Here is a 20593-nt window from a genome sequence, read left to right as displayed (position 1 = left end):
TGTGACTGTAACTGCACCAAGGGGAAGGTGCTTTGACAGCCGAGAGAAGGCACTTACTGGGTTTCTGGTTTTGTTTGTTGTTGCTACCATTGTTGTTGCTTGTTTGCCTTGTTATAAATACTGGTAAAAAACTGTTATTCCTTTTCCCATACCTTTGCCTGAAAGCCCCTTGATTTTCAAAGTTAATAATTCGGAAGGAAGGGGGGTCATATTCTCTATTCTAAGGGAGGTTCCTACCTGCCTTGGCAGACACCTGTCTTTCAAACCAAGACACTTTTACATGTAGAATTTTTATTTTAAATCTTATCACATAAGAGGTGATCAGAATCTTCAAGATTTGGGGCTCCCTTTTTTCAAAATAACCACAATTTGAGTTTAAAGAAAAACATTAGGTCAGGCACTGAGTAGGAGAAGAAAGACTCTTCAAAAGTCAAATGTCAACTCAATGGCAGTGAACTTCTAACAGTGTTCGTAGAAAAGGCAGAAGTTTATCTCTCTCCGTTGCCTAATGAAAGCTGCAATTCAGCAACTTACTGATTGTCCTGCATGGTTCACCCAGAAAGGTGGATCCAAAAAGACTGACAGTAGCCAAGTTTCATCCTTACCTGTAATTTTTTATCATTCTCAAAACACAAAAGAACAATTCATAAACATATATTTCTAAAACATGCTGGAAAGCATGTTATCACATGTTTAATCCAGAAAATATATATGGCCCAAGGATGAAAGGACATACAACACTGCTAAACTCTATTTATGCATATGGTAGTTTTAAAAATGTTGTGATGAAATATAAGGTGCCAGCGCTACAATATTAAAACTGCTAAAGCTAGTAATTTCAAATAGAACAATTAGCTTTGCATTACAAACTACTAAATTGTCCTTAGGAACAAAAAATGCACAAGCTTCTGTAATACAATCCATCTTGTGAGATTCAGCTTCAGTTTTCACACGGCATGGCTGATCTTCGAGGTAGATTCCATCCCAAACTGAGGGTGTACATACTGTCTATGGGGTATATGAAATTCAGCAGTTTACACAGCATCCATCCATCAACAGAACTAATTTGAGAGCTCTTTGTTTATGCACTGAAACAAAGGCGCTTTGCCATACAGGGTTCAGTTTCTTACTGGAAAGATCACCAAAGGTAAGAAAGGAAAAAGACTGATATGAATTAATCTCATCAAACACTTTTTAACAGATACTTCCCCCAACATGTGCAGGGAACAGATTCCCATGTGAATCTCTAGTCAGACAGTACAGTCTGCGAGACAAAGAAAACTTCAGTGCAGGGTGTTCTCCAGACAAAATATACAGGCTGAGTTGGGCATGACTCCCTGCAGTGACAAAAAACAAGGGCCTACAGGCAAACCAAGTAACAGCAAAGATCTCATGACAACAGGAGGAAAAAACCAAGAAAGAAACTCCCAAAAACCCAGACTGCCTTAAGACATTGCACTGTATCTTCACTCTCCACCACTTCTACCACTCATGCTCCCACCAAACTGGTGCTGCCACCAAAGCTGACATATTCTGCCTATCCTCTTCCCCAGTCATTCAAGTTTTCTTTCCTCACTGAGAAAAAATGGCATGGAAAAAACTCAATGGAGGGGACAGCAAAGTGCATCATAAACTCTGGAACACAAAGTAATCTTTTAGATTAGTGCACACACACACGAAAAAGAAAAATCAACCAAAAATAGTCAATTTCAGAAAAAAATTGTTCTTAGCTGCATATACAACTTATCTGTAAAGGCACATAGCCACACTGAGGCATCCCTTTCCTCCAGAGATCCAAGTGTCCTCCTATCTGAGAATTTCTTGCAGTACAAGGCATTTGAGAGGCAAAACCCAGCTGATGCTGCAGGACACACACCTCAAACAGAACAAATTGGCAACAGGTCTGTGGTGCAAACACAACAGTGACTTGGAATGAGTTACACTGAGAAACAACCTCTTGCCAGGAATCACTGGCCTGAGAGTAACATGCTGATTGAACGTTCTCACTAGAAAATACATTTTTAAATAAATTACGTTTCAGCATAAATTTCTGTGTGTCAATAGAAAAACAGTGGGTGTTGGATCAGCCTGCCTTTCTCCATGATAAAGACTAGTTTCATTTTTGGCGTCTTAGATTTTGTGATCTGAAAGGGTAGTTGTCCAGTCAAATTGAAAGTGTCAGAAAACAGAAGTGATGCGTAATTTGCTCAAAACTGTACAGAAAAATGCATTTCAATCCACATGTAGTCCATGGATAGTTTTCTCAGTGCTGAGTCCATTTAATGCTTTTGAGGTCAATTCCATCCTGCACCATTTCCCAGAGAGGGCTGTAAAGAAAAGGAGAAAAATGAACGCTAGCTAAAATGCACAGGACATCATCAACAATAATTAAACAGACAATTTTATTGACACAAGGAATTAGGAGATATTATCTGCCTGTCTTGCCCATCTGGAGGTCAGTGAGCTTCAGGTGACCAGCCCTCAACCCAAAATACAAGATGTGAGAGGGCAGGTGCTCACCTCATTTCCTGCTCCCACTTTCAGCATAAAGCAGTCTCTGAGACTGAACCCTTGCATTTTCCCTGTCCTGAGGAGTCATGAGTCTTTCAGTTTTACCAGAATAAAACAACTATATCGATACATTAACTCAGTAATATTATCTCTGGCTTAAAACCTCCTAGGTACTGTCATATGTGCCTGCCCTACTCATATTCTTTCTCTGACAAAGGCAGGATCTGGGAGAAGGTTTCATATCAGGTCTGTTTCCTTAGAAATTTGTCACATAATGTGAAAATCAGGCCCCCACCCACTTGGGGGACACTGTTTGCTGATATAGAGAAACACCACCTGTGGTTAGCACAGGTCTCTCTCGTGAGAACATTTTGTTGTGTTTTATAAACAAAGATAAAGTTTGGATGTTTTTGCAAACAAGGTCTCGAGGTTTGGGCAGTTCAGGCCTGGCCAATTAGGTTTAGGGGGAGGTTTTTGACTGACCAATCTGGGTGACCTGTGAAGAGTCTATATATATGGAAATCAAAATAATAAAGCTCTATTTTCTTGCCTGAGAACCTGGGTTTCTACTTCTCTGCTGGCGGCTCAACAGCGACAACCACCAGATTTTTTACACAAACTATTACTTTCAACTAAATAAATCAAACTCTTCCCATGATTATCACACCTAAGAAGTCTTTGCATTCAACGAGACAATGTCTCACCTCATTTCCCTCAGCCTCTTCACGTGCTGTATGCACTTCTGCACTGTATAGTCCACTTCTTCTTCTGTAGTGAAACGACCAATGCCAAACCTAAACCAAAAGAAAATCATTAAGGAACTGAATAACATGCATATGGAGGGGGTGGAACCAATCTACCGCATACTTTTATCACGAAAGAAAAATATTTGGAAGCATTAGGGCAGACCACTCCACACACCTTATAGATGAGTGAGCCAAGTCTTCATCTGTTCCAATTGCCCGCAAAACATAGGAAGGCTCCAGAGAGGCTGATGTGCAAGCACTGGGAAAGGGAAGGCAGGGAAATGTCAGAGTTTTGCTTAATCTCCTCCAAGAAAGAACAGGTCACTTACCTCTTTACAACAACAACAACCTGTATCAGCTTCCCCAGCCTCCTAGAAACCACAAGTGAATACAAGCAAGTAAAGTGATATTTCTGCTACTGAAGAAAAAAAGAATACAAGGGGCAGGCATTAATGAAAAATGAGAGCAATAAATTAGTAGCATAAGGAAAGGAGAGAGAATACAGATAATACACAAGAATAAACACAATGCCACATAGAGGCAGTAGAAATGCAGATTAGGAGGCAGTTGAAGTAGAGGCTGTGAAGAAAAGACAGAAGAGCCAAGACAGAACTATCCAGAAAACATAAAAGGAAAAAAAAAAGACTTCACAAGCTGCTGTTTGGCAGCAGAACAAATAAATAAAAAACCATGCACAAAGGGATCCAGAGCAAGATGATTACAGTTGTCAATAGAGAGAGCTACCACTTTGCAGCAGTATACAGAACTGGTTACATGCTGCAACTCAGTTTTTACAGGTAGCAACACACAGTGCCAATTGGAGAGCTGCAAACAGCTCCCTGGTGCACAAAGCAGAGAATCAGAAGAGATCTTCGCATTACAGAAGTGTTTAGCTTCAGAGACAGTCATGTGGAGACTTGTTCATAGTGCCAACCAGTTTCTAATTAGGATATGCTAACCGCTTTGTTCTCAAAGGTGAGGAAGGAGCGGGGGGCATCCTTACACTCCATTAATTTCATCATAAACGTCAGGTTTGTCTTGGTAACAGAAACATTACTCATCACTCCTGTAGTCAGGAGATGCAATTTTTTCTTGCTTTTGCATTTAACACAGGAGCTACAAGCTGATTTAATTCAGATATGCGCCCAGCCGCTCTAATTGCAGTTAAAACCCGCCTAAGGACAAAAGCTGTTTAAATGTTCGTGGCCTTTAGAATGCAAGTGTCACCAGTATAAGTCAAGGCCTCTCAGATCACTGGTAATCAGTCTGCAAGGCTAGCAGGTAGGAATTTCTGGGTCAGTTTTTGTGGTTTTGTGGGGGTCTTTTAGTTAGGATTTTTTTTTTTGGTTGGTTGGGTTTTGTTTGGTTTTGTTTGTTGGTTTTTTTCCCCAGGATAAGTAAATCTGACCTTCAGTTGAAATGTGTCAGTTAAACACCACCTTAGAATGTAATCAAGCCAGGATGACTCATTAATTGAATATGCAAATAAGGGGCACAGAGGAGGCCACTCCTTAGCTTATACCTGCATTAGCAGATGACATTTTCTCTCCAAAATATCCTGCTATCCTTCCCATACATTCTACCTACCTTCCTGAAGACAGAGCCACATCTTTCAGAGCCATCAGAAGACTCTCCCCTTCCACATATGCAAAAGATAAATTGATGCATCCTACATACAAATAAATGAAATAGAAAAAAATCCATCAACTAAAATCTCAGGCAAATTGTCCCCTGAAAGGCAGGACTTGCATCATGTGCTCTAGAGCATTATTCAGCCACAGCCATTAACACCAAGGAGCCAGACAGTACTGACAGGCTCAGAATTTTGCTTGAGTTACCTGGATAGCGATGCTCTTGATCTCCATTCATCACCACATCAGGAACTTCACTCATTATTTTTGTAACCAGTCGTTCTGCCAGTTGTGAGATTCGCTTATGGTCATACTGGTAGAGAAACCAGAAAAGACACAAATAATAAACAGCTGTGGTGGTTTTGCTCAGCCCAGAACATCAGCAAGGTATCTTTAACATCTAAGAGAAATATAAACCCTTCAAAAGCTGTAGTGGTAGGCCTGAAGAAGTGTCTGAGGGGTGAGGAGTGACAGCTCCTGTGTGTCCTGTGTGATGGTTCTGGAAGTTTTTCACCAAGTCCAGAAAAGCCAATCTCTGATGGCTCTGAAAGTGATGGACATGCTGCTGGCCAAATCTGGGCCAATTAGAAATGTTAGTTAGGCCTCTGTGAAAACGTATGTAAGAAGAAATCAAAACAATGTGAGCACACACTTCTTTTTTAGCTAGAGGAGGAGGTGAGAATATGTGAGGGAAAACAACATGGAGACACATAGTGGAGAAGGTGGGGGAGGAGGTGCTCCAGGCTCCAGAGCTGAAAACCCTCTGCTAGCTGTGGTAAAGACCATGGGGGGAGCAGGTGGCCCCCCTGTGTGGCTAGCACAGACCTTTCCCATGGGAACTTTTTCTCTTTTCTTCCTGTGTTTTATAAACAAAGATAAAGTTTGGATGTTATTAAAAACAGTTTCTCGGATGTAGACAGTTCAAGCCTGGCCAATCAGGCCTAGGGGGAGGCTTCGAACTGACCAATCCGGGTGACCTTTGAAAAGTCTATGTAAGATGGAATTAAATAACAAAATCTTCTTCTGGATGCTACCTTTTGAACCCGGGCTTTCTTACTCTGCTAGCGGTTCAACAGCGACACCCCTGCAGCCCATGGAGTCCACAGGGGTGCAGAGATCCACCCACAGCCCGTGGGGAGGTGCCCATGCCAGAGGAGCAGGTGGATGCGTGGAAAAAGCTGTGATCCATTGGGGGTCTCATAAAAAGTTAAAGCTGAGAAGGCCTTGCAAGAGAGAGAAAGGCCTTGCTTGTGAGATGGAAGCAGCCTAGCCTGAGCTCAGAAGTCTGCACCTTATGGGCAAGAGAACTCATGTTGCAGCAGAATTCGGTGGGATGCTGCTCCTGAGATTTGGACCCACACCACAGAAGTTCGCAGAGGACCGTCTCATAGGAGGGACCCCATGGCTAAGTAGAGGACCTCTCTCCCTGATGGACTGACCAGAGAAAAAACCCCTTGCCCTGCCCCCTGTCTGTGCTGTTGGTTGGAAAGAGGGAGGGGGGTGAGTGGAGAAACAGTGTCTTAAGAGAGAGAAGAGTGAGTAGAGAAACAGTATTTGTAGTAGAAGAATTGTAATGATGAATAAATTTATGGTCTAAGAAAAAACCCCATATCCTGCCTCCTACCCGAGTTGTTGGTTGGAAGGAGGGAGGGGGGATGAGCAGAGAAATGGTGTCTTAAGAGGGAGGGGGGTGAGTGCAGAAACAGTGTCTTGAGAGCTTATTTTTACTTCTCATTTATCCTCCAACACTGTTAGGTTAATGAATCACTTTGCAACTTTAAGTTTTCAGCCTGTCTTGCCCTTTCTCAGTGTGTCCTCCCACCGAATTCAACTCATGAATTTGGTGTGTGTTTAACAGGGCTTTTTTTTTCCCCTTCCCTCTCCTGCACGTTTGCGGCAGAAGAGAGCAGAGGTGCCTGGCATTTAGACAGGGTCAAACCCCGATAACCATGTACAGTCTGACCTCACTCAAACTGCTTTGTGTCACCAGCTGCAAGCAGACTTAAGTAACTGGGTTTGGCCAGACAAGGGTAAGAACACAGCTGAAACTTAAACTGTCAAACCTTTTCTGCTCTAGACACTGTTTTAGAAGAGAATAACCACTTGGTTCTTAGCTAGCTCCAAAAATGTTTGAAACTATTCAGAAAGATCTACATACACAAGCTGCCAAACTGACTTTCATAAAAGCACTGAGTTCTTTGTGTTTAAAGACAAGTTAGGCAATGCAGACGATGATGCATTTTGCTCCACAAGAAAGGGCACTTTTTACAGCAAGTGCCTCTTATTTCCCAGGAAATAAGTTATTTTCTCTAACTATACCTACATTATTATAGGTATAGTTATATATATGGTATGTATGTTTTATATATATATATATATATATATATATATATATATATATAGGTATGTATATTTCTCTATATACAGAAAGACACGGACTTGCAAATTACATGCCCACGTGCAGTGTCTTGTTCTAGACTGAAAAATGAGGTCACTTATACAAAGAAAGCAATAAGGTCTGGGATCAAATTCGGCACACAGAACCAGCCACATACACACATGCAATTCATGCTTGTTTACACTTGAAAAAGTTAAAAGAAAACTAGGCCAGCTCCAACACCAGCTGGTTTTAAAACGCCATAACTCTGCCAGGCAAGGAGGAGAATCCAGATCTGAGGCTTGTGCAGAATTCAGACTCTGCAGGCTCTTTAGCCTCAACTTCCCTAACCAAACAGCTCAGATGGTGGAATTCTGCCTGTCTCCTGGGAACACGCTTGATCCTTTCTGTGCAAATATCTGGCCTATGCATCCCATTGTCACAGTAAGGATTTTTATATTCCAGCTGTAAGGAAGGCATTGGTGCTCACAAACCAATGCAGCAGAATACAGAGGCTCAGACACCAGACCTAGCAAGTAAACTTTACTGCCCAAGCTAGGAAAAGAGAAAATAAATTCTAAGCTGCAAAGCTGCAGTAAACTTGAAATTATACTTAAGAGGTACAATATGTATAATAATGGACTGTGAAGTCTTATTTTGTCAATATACATTACAAAAACATGACATTCATTTCAAAGATGCTGCTAATACACATGTGCATAATGGAGAAGTGAATACAAGCACATAAAACCATATTTCACTGAAACTGTCAATTGTAGCTTCATTGTAGAAAACCATGACTCAGACCACTTCAAGAAAAAAGAAACTTTAGAAAAACTTAAAATTACCCAAAAACATCCCTTAAGTTCTCTAAATATCCACTTAATGCTAAAACATTAGAATCAAATTTAATTCAGTTACATGGACACAAAAAGACCTAAGGAATCCTATACCTAAATGGTACTGTTATACTATTTTCTGGAACCCAGCACAAGTATCTTGTTGCACATACCTCCATCTCTTGCTGGGCCACTTCACACGCTGCCCCCAGTCCCACTGCTAGAGGCGTGGGCACAGTTCCAGACCGCAGTCCTCTCTCCTGGCCTCCCCCACTCTGCAGGGGTTCTAGTCTGACGCGTGGTCGCCGGCGAACATAGAGAGCTCCAACCCCTTGGAAACAAGGAACGCTGTTTTACCATATGCCCAGAGCTCTGAAATTATGAACAGGGACTCCAGTAACATTCCTTATTTCCACAGCAAACACACATGTGGACACTTAAGAGAGGAAAAATAAAGTAAACAAGTTCAGTATTATTTTCTAGGAAATGGTGTTTGTTCCCAGTGTTCATGTTCAGGCTTGCAGAGCTTCAGCCATGGGAGCTCAGCTTCTTTCACTGTGCTTAACCACCCAAGGACTCAGCACTTCCCTTCGTTCCCACAATTCCTGTACACACCTGAAGTTCATCCCTTTGCACTGAAGTTTTCATGTGCAGATAATTCATTCACTCATGTTCCCTTACTGATTTCCAAATCCTTTCCCTGGATTACCAGGCTAGCACTAGTCCCAGGAGTCCTCTCCCTTTCTTATTAGGAAGACTCATCAGTGGCAGCAATTTTCAGTAGGTGGATTAGATGAGCCAGTTTTGATACCCAGTCAATTTAACACTCTACTCCTCTTACCCAGAAACCAAATTTTCATGTCTTCAAGTGCCCTGATACACTTAAGGAGTGACTGTCACCACAGGAAGAATAGTTGCAACTTCCAGGCATAACAAATTGTGAAAATTTATGTCTGTCATCTGTTCAAACTCGCTGTTTGAAAACTTAGCCCTTACATTATCCAGAGATAACGTCTTCAGCTCTCAGGAGAACTCATACAGAAAAAAACCCATGCTGAAAAATAAGAATTTTGTCTTTTGTTTCTGAATAGCACATAGCATACAGCAAACCTGATTTCTGGCTTTTCAACACCCACTGTCACAAACTAAATGGACTGTGACAATAATAATGGCTGGACTTTTAGTATTTGTGAGTGAAAAAGAAAATGCATAGCTGGATACCCCATTCTGCAAAGAAAATGCACAAATGGAGCTGTGGGAAAGAAGCTACTGGAAGTAGAAAACAATCAAAATCACCAATCAGCTACCTTTTGGTCTCCTTATTGCAAGTTGCATTCAGGTCTAGAACTTTGCCCTATAACCAAGTGATTTAATTTCAATCATTTCAGCATCAGCTTTGCTTCATACTAAGCAGATGAGTCCTGAAAACCCTACTGCTGTAATGCTGCCACCATTATACAACATTATTTCTTCCTTCAGTGAAGCCACCTCAACCCATATAGCACTGAAGATCCACTTACTGCAGCTCTGCACTGGTAGCAGTGCTTGAGCTACTCTGAAGTCTGTCCAACACCACTCAGAACAGTTTTCTACTCCTTGAGTAACTGACACTATGACAAACAGGTTTGACTTCATGCCTTGTGTAGTTAATGTAGGTATGGAAACAACAATTCCCTATTTAGCACTTCAGTGAGTACCTTTGGGCCCATAAATTTTATGGCCACTGATGCTCATTAGGTCAATTTTCATGTTGTTGACGTCCATAGGAATTTTACCAATCGCTTGTGCAGCATCCGTATGGAAGAAAACCTTACGTGCACGGCAGATCTCACCTGTAATAAAAACACCAAACCAAAATAACATTATCTTATCTAATTGCTATGATCCCAGAGATTCCAAAAATGGATCTCAAGCATCAGTGAATCTAAAACAACAGCAGGTTATTGAGGTATCTGAGGTGACAAAGGTAGAAATGGGGGCTGAGATGTTTCCTTTTCAGTAAAGTGGCTGAAGCTGTGCAGGGGCTACTGTAGCTGATGCCTTGGCACAGGTTTAGGCAGGAAAGACTACAGTGAATTTCTTCAGCTGAGAAGTTAAAAAGTCTTCTAGTGGTCTCCTTGTTGCAAGTCACACTCAGATCTAAAACTTTGCCCTATAACCAAGTGATTTAATTTCAATTATTTCAGCATCAGTTCTGCTTCACACCAAGCAGATGACTTCTGAAACTCTACTCCTGTAATGCAGTAAAGCAGAAAGTCAGATTGTTTCCAAACCCACACCTGACAAGTTTAAGAACAAATGGTGGCATGAAGCAGCTAAGTTTCCACACAGGAGTGACTCTACAGTTGCACAAAATTGTTTTTTCTTGATTCTTTTCCTTCCCAACACCAGTCCAGAACAAGCCAGTCTTCCTTTCAAGTTTGTATTTGCCAAGTATTTTTATGGCATTTCCTCTATTTTCCAAGTTTTCCAACACTCAGCTTCAAGAACATTCTCAGAATTGTCACTAGTCCACATACACACTTATTACTACCAACTGAAGTCAGCTGAGCCTGTCACCAGGCTTTGTATACATAAAAATATACAAAGGAATAAAACAAAGTGTTGTTCACGGGCAGTAAATATTGTTTCTTTTTGTCATCAAAAAAATCACTATGCATTTTCCACAGAATCTGCACAGCTGCATCCCAGACCTCTCCTCTGCACAAGAGGTTCAACATGATACTTCACAGGGTAAGTAGTCCTCCTGTGGTCCAGCAAGGTCCACAGGCAATATCACGCCACAGGCCACATAGTAACAGGGCCTCAAGCTGCCTCTGCAAGGCCCTAGGCCTGGCCTGTTGGACCTGTTATCTAGGTGTTATCAGAACATACTGGGGGAACTAGAGCTGGCACCAGCTGTCTCTGGCATTTAAACATGGGACCATAGTACGGGTATGGACAATATAAGCACAGAAGGAAAATGAGTCCTCAGGCCTATAAGCAACTCACTGATGGTCAAATGCTTGTCAATGAAAAAACAGAACCCCATAAAACCTTGGGAAAATTGTTGCTTTGAGCTTAACGAAGAAAAAAATAAATGCAGCAGTTAAGCAAGAGGAAAACCAGGTGCACAACAAGATGCCTCCCACAGCCTAAGAAAACAATATCCTACGGAGTACGTACTCCAGGGCAGAGCCAAAGCCAAAATATGGTCTAAAAACTGAAATATCCTATGAAAGGATATCTTGAATGTGAAGGTGTGCTGGTTTTGCCTGGGGTAGAGCTAACTTTCTTCACAGTGGTTAGTATAGGCCTGTGTTTTGGATTTGTGCTGAACACAGGGGTGATAATAGAGAGATGTTTTTGTTATTGCTAAGCAGGGTTTACACAGAGCCAAGGCCTCTTCTGCCCCTTGTACAGCCATACCGGCAAGGGGACTGGGGGTGTGTGGGAGACTGGGAGGAGAACCAGCCAGGACAGGTGACCCAAACTTACCAAAGGGATATTCCAAACCATATGACGCTTGTCATATGCTTTCAGTATAGAAAGCTGGCAGGAAGAGGGTGGAAGGGGCAGACATTTGGAGTGATGGTGTTTGTCTTCCCAAGTCACCACTGCGTGGGATGGGGCCCTGCTCTCCTGGAAATGGATGAACACCTGCCTGCCCTTTGCTTGTGTGCATGGTTTTTGCTTTCCATATTAAACTGTCTTTATCTCAAACCATGAGTGTCCTAGCTTTTACTGTTTCAATTGTCTTCCCGATCCTGCTGGCTGGGGAGTGAGTGAGCGGCTGCAAGGTTCTTGGCTGCCAGCTGGGGTGAAACCAGGACAGAAAAGGGTATCTATATATGTTTTGTTACTGTCACAGGAAACTTTATCAACAAATCACCTGGGATCCAGGGACCTGCATATGTAGACACCCGCTCAACCTGCGTGCTCCAACAACCATGGTTCTCCAGGGTCTCCCTTCACCTGCTCTGAGGTCCCTATCACTCCACCTGCTGGCTCAGACCCTGGCTCACCTCTCCCTGCCTCCTGTTCCAGAAGCATAGCTCTTAAGTGGCCTTTTGGCCCACAAAGGAATTGTTCAGAACTACATATGGCAATTCTGGGGTAGACTTGTCTAAGTTTGATGCTCACCATCCTCTCCCACTCCAAATCCTGCACATTCCTTCTTTTAAACACTACAAATGCTCAATAAATCGTTATAGTATATATAAGCTCAATTTTGGCCAGTTATTCTGTGCAATTTTTTCATCTGTCATACAATCCATCTAGGGTAATGACTGCTATAATGCTCACTGTAAAGTTACTGAATTTCATTCTCATTTCCCTTTTCAAATCAATTTTTATTTGGGACAGCAGTATTATTTATTCATATTACACATTTTATTTTAAAATATTTATGTTACTATTTTTTCCTTAGCTAGATTACATCTAATCTTTTGCGTCAGTACCATTTGGGGATGAAAACATTAACATGAAGCAGAAGCAACCTTAGCTGGCATCTGGAAGCCACAGTGTACTTACCAATGTCATGAATTGGCTGCTTTACTCCTATTTCATTATTAACAGTCATTACAGAAACCAAACTTGTATCTGGTTGGAATGCAGCCTCCAGCTCCTGGTGAAAGGTTCAGAGAGATAAAAGTTGTGACTAACAGAGAAGCAGGATTCCTGTGAACATCTTCAGTTTGCCAGCAATTCAACCACCAGTCCCTCATTCACAAGAAACACCAGGGTTTTGACAAACAGCCCCAGGGAGAACACTAACCCACATGAACATTAAATTCCTGTAGGAAGAGGAGTTGATCAATTGCATTTCTGCATGTCCTCACCCTTTGATGCACCTGCAACTACACTTGATTAAATCAAATCTCAACAGGCTTTGCTATATCCTGTACATTTCTCTGAACTATTTTTTTTAATGAATTAATCACCCACAGAACATCTTAAGCCTCATCTAGCCAAGGTGAGGCTGGCTGTAAAGGAGCTGCACTTTATACAAAGGTCACATCACATCTGCCGCAAAATGCTCAGAAAACACAATTCATATTGTACCCACAGGCTGATCCCTTGGTCCCATCACACACACCACCGCTCTCCAAGGCAGGTGAGGGACTGGGAATAAAACTGTTGCTGCCTTGTGCTACAGGACACTAATGATCAACTAAAAGCATGCAACTTCTGGACCTCAGGGCTGCAGCCAGTACACCCAGAAGGGCTGGCTCATGGACAGATATAGGGAGTACTGTAATCACTTAAACAATGCCTCAAGTACAGGGCTCCCTATAGGGTACACAACAGCTCCACCTGAATGAATGCGAACAACAGCAGCTGAACAGCAGGATAAGAGGTGGATGTTTTGGTTGAGCAGAAGTGTCGGGCAACAGACAGAAGAGAAAATCCTTTTCCAGATCTGACAGATTTGACTGTGACTCTGCATTGGGTCTGCATTGGGTAAAGCTCGCAGCCCTCCCAGTGCTGCTCTTTGCATTAGTAGCTGGAAGGGTGCTGATAACAGAGCAGTGTTTTGCCTACTGCTGAGCAGTGCTGCCCCTCTGACATTCCTTCCCCCATCAAAGAGATGGGAGTGGGCAAGATCCTGTGAGGGGACACAACCAGGCCAGCTGACCCAAATGTACCAAAGGGATATTCCACACCATATGATGTCAGCTGAGATATATAAGCGAAGAGAGAGAAGGAAGGGGGGGCATTTGTGTTTTCAATGTTTGCCTTCTGAAGAAACCATTACATGTGCTGAAGTCCTGCTTCCTGGGAAGTGCTTGAATATCGCTGCTAATGGGAAGCAGAGATTGACCTTTTTTTCCCTTTAGCTTTTGTGTGTGCAGATCTCTGCTTATTCCTTTTCTTTTACTGTAATAAAACTGCTTTATCTCACCCTGCTGGCTGTTCTCCATTTTACTCTCTCCCCTGTCCCAAAGGGGAAGGGAGTGATAGAGCGACTTAGTGGGCATCCGGCACCCAGCCAAAGTAGCCACTACAGTTATTCTACTTTGTGATACTTATCATCCTTTCCTCTTTTTGATCAAGAGGACACAAGGTCATGAGCATTGATTTGAAGCAAAAACCTCTTTAATTTTTAGTTTCTTTCTGTCAGTAACAACTTACCTTCAAATCTATGAGCCCATTTCTTTTAACAGGCAGATATGTGACACGAAAGCCTTCTGTTTCCAGGGAACGACAAGAATCCAACACACACTTGTGCTCAGTTTGTGTTGTAATGATATGCTTTTTTCTGGATTTATAAAACCTTGCAACACCCTGTCAGGAACAGTCCATGAAAGAGAAATTGGCCACTGAAGAAAGGCAAGCATTATACAAAACAATTGGAAATAAGGAATTACTACTTAGATATAATTCATTTGGATCTTTCCTGTTTGACCCAAGTCACGAATCTAAAAGGCACTGACATATTATCCACAATACATATCTCCATCAGTACTGGCTTGTCAAAGCATCTCACTTCTCAAAAAGTCTGTGAAAATGTTTATTGATAGAAGATGTAGATGCCATTAACCAAAGTGGTTTTTTGAAAACTTTTGCAGTGGAGTCATATACACTGAAAAGTCTGAACAACCACAGACTACATACACAACCTATTCTTCATCAGAAAAAAAGTTTCTGATTTGCATGTTCACTACATTTCACAATACAGATTTTAATTACATAAGCAGAAGGACTGTATTTGGTGTAAGCAAGATAAACACTGAATATTTTACACTGCCCTCAAAATCATGTCCTGGGCACCAAAACATTCATCCATGCATTTCCTCCACATATGTAACAGAGTTTCACAAAGAATAAATCCAGGAATGCAAATACTTGCTACCTATCCCAATATATTAACATTTAAATTGTCAAGAGATGCATACAGTTCTTAAATGCATAATTTTAACATACTAAATAAGAATCAGTATAAACCTTTTACCTTGATTGCCATATTATTAGATTCTGTTGCACCACTGGTAAATATAATTTCCCGTGAATCAGCTCCTATTAAATCTGCAACTTGCTGTTTAAAAAGAAATATAAACTTGACTTGTTAAGAAAACATACAATTAGTTCACTACAGCAAAATACATGCAAAATGTTTCCAAAAATACCCCCTTGAGCATCAAAGGGATTACAGCTGGTACCTAACAAAGTTATCCTACAGATAGTAGGATAGACAATAGTCTAAATATCTGTATTAATATAAAATACACAAGGAATCCACAGTCATTAGTAGGAGTGGTATTAAGCATGAACCTATTACAAAGGAGATAAAAACTTAAGTAAAACCCTATTACATATTACTTCCAAAAAAATTACAAACACCCATACCAAAGATTATGAGAATGATAAAATGTGGAGTTAGTCCAGTGACTGCATCAACACGCTTGTGACTCCAGGAAACCAAAAATCCTGAGGTACTTTTGCCTTAAGTATTGGTTTCTGTCATTTCAGTTGCTCTAATCTCACTGTTAGTGCAAGCAACAGCTTCTGTGCCTGGGACTGGACAACCCTGGATGTACAGACGAACTGGGGAACAAGAGGCTGGAGAGCAGCACCACAGAGAGACCTGGCGGTTTGGGCTGAGGGCAAGTGGAACAGGAGCCCTGGCAGTCTCAAGGGCCAGCCATGTCCCAGGGGACATCAGGGCCAGCATTGCCAGCTGAGCAAGGGGGTGACTGCTCTGCTCTACTCTGCACTGGGGTGACCTCACCTCTAGTCCTGGGGGCAGTTTGGAGCAAATCTATGTAAGGATATGAAGTTATTAGAGAACATCCAGAGGAGGGGCATGAAATGGTGAAGGGCCCAGAGGGGAGGCTGTAAAACAAACAGCTGAGGTCACTCTGTTTTTTTCAGTCTGAAGAAGAGGAGACTGAGGTCAGACCTCACTGGGGGCTGAAGCTTCCTCATGAGGGGCAGCAAAGAGGCAGCTCTCTGCTTTTGGTGACCAGTGACAAGGCCCAAAGGAACAGATGGAGCTGTGTCAGGGGAACTGTAGGCTGGACATGAGGAAAAAATTTTTTTACCCAGAGGGTGGTCAGGCACTGGAACAGGCTCCCCAAGGAAGTGCTTACAGCCTTAAGCCTACCACAGTTCAAGGAGTGTTTGGACAATGCTCTCAAGCACATAGTGGGATTGTTCAGGTATCCTGTGCAGGGCCAGAGTTGGATTTGATGCTCCTTGTGGGTCCCTTCCAACTTGAAATATTCTACGATTCTATTTTTTCTTGCAGTAAATCCACTGAACTACAGCTAAGCAAAGAGGAAGCTGCTAAATCCAGCCCACAGAGAACAGGAGTTTCTTTCTTTTTTTTTCAGGTTCTTTTGACCCTGAATTTCCTCAGCAGTAGGAAAACCAACATGACTGTGGAGAGTGAAAGACTCACCTGCCTTGCCTTCTCCATGGCAGCCTCGCTCTCCCAGCCGTAGGCATGGGTCCTAGAGTGAGGGTTGCCATAGCAGGCTGTCAGGTATGGGAGCATGCTGTCCAGGACTCTGGGATCCTATGGAACACAAACCACTCAGCCTTAGAAAAGGAGAAGGAAAAGCATCTTTGCTCCCTCTGGAAACACCCCCTGCCATAGGATCAGCAGCACTTCTGTCGCAGTGTCTTGCTTTAGTTCAGGCCACATCTTGAAAACTTAAGATTATTACATGTTAAATAAACACAAGTCTCTGGCAATTAAATTCTGTGCATGCAACCTTGATCTGCACTGAAGGTCCTAGAAGAACAGCATCATTTGAGAAAACAGAAACACAGACCGGTTTGGGTTGGAAGAGACTGCAAAGCTGACCTTGTTCCATCCCCCTGCCACAGACAGGGACACAATCCACTAGATCACGTTGCTCCAAGCTCCATCCAATCTGGCCTTTCTTCTGAGCAAAAAAAATACAAGGTCTTAAAATGTTAAGGAAAATGTCAGATCAGTATTTCGGTTGAATTCACTTCCTGCTGTTTCTCGCAGCTGCCCCCACTCCCGCAGGGATCGGTGCGAACCCCTTCGCGGCTCTGCCACGCTCCCGCCCTGCGGCGTTGGGGGTGCCAGTCCAGGGGGCTGCCCGGAGTAGCTACAGCCCTTCCGGGTGATGCCCGGACTGCCCTGTGGTGACAGAAACAGCCTGTACCGCCACAGCCGGCGCCGAACGCCGCCTATGTCCCCACCGCAAGTCTCGCTGTGGCGCGAGAACCAGAAGTGCGGAGACCCCGCTCCGCTTCCCATGCTCGGAGCGGCCCTTACCAGCGGGGTGGTGGCCTGGACATCCATGTAGAGCGGCCGAGGAGCGCCGCTGCCATCGCCGGTTCGCCCTGAGGGGAGAAGAGCGGGAAAGCTGCTGTCGGCTGTCGGCGGGAGCGGGGGCTTGCTCCTGCCCGGGCAGGGGCTCTGCCCGATCGCGGCCTTACTTGGTCTCGGTCCCGATCCCGATCCCGATTCTGGTCCCGGTCCTGGTCCCCCCACCCGGAGCCGCAGCGGGGCGCGTTCGCCCCTCAGGGCCACCAGGCGCCGCCACAGCAGCATGGCGCACGACGGGCGGGGCGCGGTCGTGCCCGCCTGTTCCTGTGCGTCACGGAGCGCGCCGGAAGTGGGGTCCAGACTGGCGAAGGGCGCGGTACGGCCGAGCGAGGTACGCGGTGGGGGGGGTGGTCCCGGGAACGGGGGCGGCCGGTGCGCTGGTGAGGTGAAGCGCGCGTTGAGGACCCCGATGCGCCCCGGAGAACTCTTGCGCCCGACGGCAGGCGGCGGCCGCCATTCCCGGGGCGACCGCGGCCTGAGCCCCTGCCCTGAGTTCCCGTTCTGGCCTCAGTCTGCGTAAGCGTGGGTTCGCTGCCCGCTCCTTTGCCCCGGAGGCCGGCGGCAGCCGGGAAGGACGGGCTGCCAGCGGAGGATCGGTCAGGTGCCGCGTGCGCTGCTCACTGGGGATTGGAGAGCACACAGGGTGAGGCCCCGAAACAGCCTCGGCAGCCACAGCGGCTCTCGCAGGAGCTTGTTGAGGGCGAAACGAGATCGTCGTTTCCTCCTTGTCCTTCCTAACTGATAGGCAAGGAATCAAGCCTGGGAGCCAGCACAACCTCCAGCGCTGCACGCGCGAGAGGCTCTGAGCTGCATGGGCCGGCCTGCCAGCCCAGTGTGGCTGTAGGAGTCTGTTAGACAAAGCAGTAAATCAATGTGGGTATTGTCCTTTCTTTTTTAGATGCCTGTGACCGTGGGTCCGTATGGGCAGTCGCAGCCCAGCTGCTTTGACAGAATAAAGATGGGTTTCATGATGGGCTTTGCAGTGGGCATGGCTGCAGGAGCGCTGTTCGGCACATTTTCCTGCCTCAGGTACGCCAAGAAAATGCCTTCCACAGACAGATGGTTACAGGGCAATAGCCAGAGAGAAATGGTCCTGCTGTGGGGTTGGGAGGGGGTTGAGTCTGGTCCTGTGCCAGTCCCATGAGTGTAACTTTGTCAGGGACTCCAGCTACAACAGTAAGCCCTGGCCACCAGCAGGTGAATCTGGTACTGGCAGGAGATCGCTTCTGGGTGCCCCGGATGCTGGGAGGTCAAAGTTTCACAGAACTTTCCTTGCCTCTTGCAAGGTAAGTTCATTGGGAAGCTGAGGCTGTGGAGGATCAGCTCCAGGAGGAACTGGATGAATTGTCTGTGCAGATACATGTACAGTCTTCTCCTGGCCCTAAAGGTTCCTGAGATGAGACCTCTGAAAGGTCTCAGTGCCTGAACTGTGGTTCCTTTGCATGTCCCATCCCCTGCACCGAGGCAGTTACCAAACTGATTCTGAGTCTGAACTGCAGGAGTATCAGCAGAGCTATAGCTGGCACTGGCACAGTCCCACTGTGCAACGGAGAGGGGCAATATTCCACTTTCCCCTGGGGCTCGCCAGCGTGCTGACATGAAAACAAGCCGTGTTTGCTGCTCTGTGTTTGCTCTGGCACTGCTGACTGGCTTTGCACATCATCTCTGACAAAGAATCACTGAAGTCAGCTCTTTCATACTGGACAGAAGTCTTCCTGTTTGACAGTTTTTACCTGTGATTAAACATGGGTGATGATTTGGTCATAACGTGAAGTAGGAAAAGACACAAAGTCTAATCTAATGGAAGTTTGAAATTTTCTAATCTATCTCAGTTCTCAGAGGGTATTTGTAAGCAGCGTGATGCTGGCAGAAGATACAAATTTAGAGGATTTAGAAAAGCCAGTGGTACTGTTTTTGTCGTACTTGAATGACACAGCTACAGTACTTCTGCTGTACCATTTTTGAGGGAAAATCTCATGTTTTAAGAATGAAGTGCATGAAATTCCCTAGACCCTGAAGTCATTGCAGTGCTTAAAATCCAAATATTACAAGAGCTTCTTGAGACAGAACAATTCTTTTTGTTTCAGTCTGATGTCAGGTAAGTGAAAACTGGAGAACAGAAGCACCTTTTGACGTTTCTAGGCCTTTCAGGTGTCGCGTATTAAAAACACAAAGTCAGTAGTAAATAGAAAGTTAAGTTGGTGATATTAAAACCACTGCCACTGCAGCTAGAGAAGATGGCAGTACAGCAGCTCAGACAACTCTTTTTGTACTGTGGCAAGTGAAGTACTTGGACAATGCCTTTTTTCCCCCCCATCTTAAGGGTATTTGGGAGACCAAGATGCAAAGCTCTTCCTGCTAAAGGTGTGGCAGGAGGGCTCCACTGCAGGGAAAAATATACATGGGCCATTGGTGAGGGCCATCCAATAGCCAGCTGCAGTAGCACAGGGCACTGCAGCCAATCTCTGGGAGGCAGGAGTTGTACAATTGCACAGATTTAGACTGAAGAAGTGTTTAATTTGCAACCATGAGCTGATTGTCTCAGATGTTCTCTGCTGCATGTCTGTGAGGTTTCAGCTTTTATATAATTCCCATGGTTTTCTTTATCTCAGGATTGGCATGAGAGGACGAGAGCTGATGGGTGGAGTTGGCAAAACAATGATGCAAAGCGGTGGGACATTTGGGACATTCATGGCCATTGGTATGGGAATACGCTGCTAGTCCGGACTTTGGAATTCATCCCAGAGTGCCCCCATCCAGCCATTCCTCCTCTGTATGATAATAAAATCCTTACATACCTGGAAGTGAGAGCTCTTTATGAAACAGTGACAAGCGGAAAGAGAGAACTCGCACACGACTTAACATAAGTCATAAAAGCAAGCTCCATTTTATTTCACCAAATGAAAAACTTATATACTGTTACAGATGTTACTAATTATAGTTACACACGTGCACATCTACAGGGTTCTCTCCTGCATTCTTTGTTAATCACAAGTTCACTCCCGTACATTCCTTACACAGCTGCATCTTCTTGATATTTTCTCACAAAGCGTTCTCAGGGAAGCAAGCTATTGTAGCTTGTTAGGATTTTTACTGAGGCCTGAGTATGCTGAGGCTTTGTTCAGTTTTATTTAGTTAACACAAGTTTTGCTGGAAAACTGTGTTTTCCAACAGTTCCCCCGTTTCGTTTGTGAGAACAG

The 20593-nt window shown here is 44.2% G+C and overlaps 2 protein-coding genes across 4 annotated transcripts; one reads left to right on the top strand and one right to left on the bottom strand.

The window, feature by feature from the left end:
* Positions 1–593: 593 nt before the first annotated feature.
* NFS1 (NFS1 cysteine desulfurase) lies at positions 594–17627 on the bottom strand. The gene is made up of 13 exons (XM_085079608.1): positions 17504–17627; positions 17340–17407; positions 16488–16604; positions 15039–15122; positions 14219–14371; positions 12617–12710; positions 9802–9936; positions 8278–8435; positions 5096–5201; positions 4845–4926; positions 3433–3516; positions 3216–3305; positions 594–2327 (listed from the first exon to the last, which is right to left on the bottom strand). Exons 1-13 carry the CDS (start codon positions 17616–17618, stop codon positions 2264–2266), a joined length of 1350 nt encoding a protein of 449 aa, XP_084935734.1. The 5' UTR covers positions 17619–17627; the 3' UTR covers positions 594–2263.
* On the top strand, positions 17606–20197 carry ROMO1 (reactive oxygen species modulator 1). 3 transcript variants are annotated; one of them, XM_085079609.1, is made up of 3 exons: positions 17606–17724; positions 18292–18422; positions 20006–20197. In XM_085079609.1, exons 1-3 carry the CDS (start codon positions 17617–17619, stop codon positions 20112–20114), a joined length of 348 nt encoding a protein of 115 aa, XP_084935735.1. In that variant the 5' UTR covers positions 17606–17616; the 3' UTR covers positions 20115–20197. The 3 variants fall into 3 exon arrangements, with proteins under 3 accessions (XP_084935735.1, XP_084935736.1, XP_084935737.1); XM_085079610.1 differs by having other exon boundaries at positions 17617–17709; XM_085079611.1 differs by lacking the exon at positions 17606–17724 and adding an exon at positions 17738–18036.
* The last annotated feature ends 396 nt before the right edge of the window (positions 20198–20593 follow it).

This window comes from Lichenostomus cassidix, chromosome 20 (assembly GCF_008360975.1).
Source record: "Lichenostomus cassidix isolate B80296 chromosome 20, HeHo_3.0, whole genome shotgun sequence".
In the NCBI taxonomy this organism is placed as follows: Eukaryota; Metazoa; Chordata; class Aves; order Passeriformes; family Meliphagidae; genus Lichenostomus; species Lichenostomus cassidix.
The sequence above is the reverse complement of the archived record's forward strand: the minus strand, read 5'-3'. Positions and strand labels throughout refer to the sequence as shown.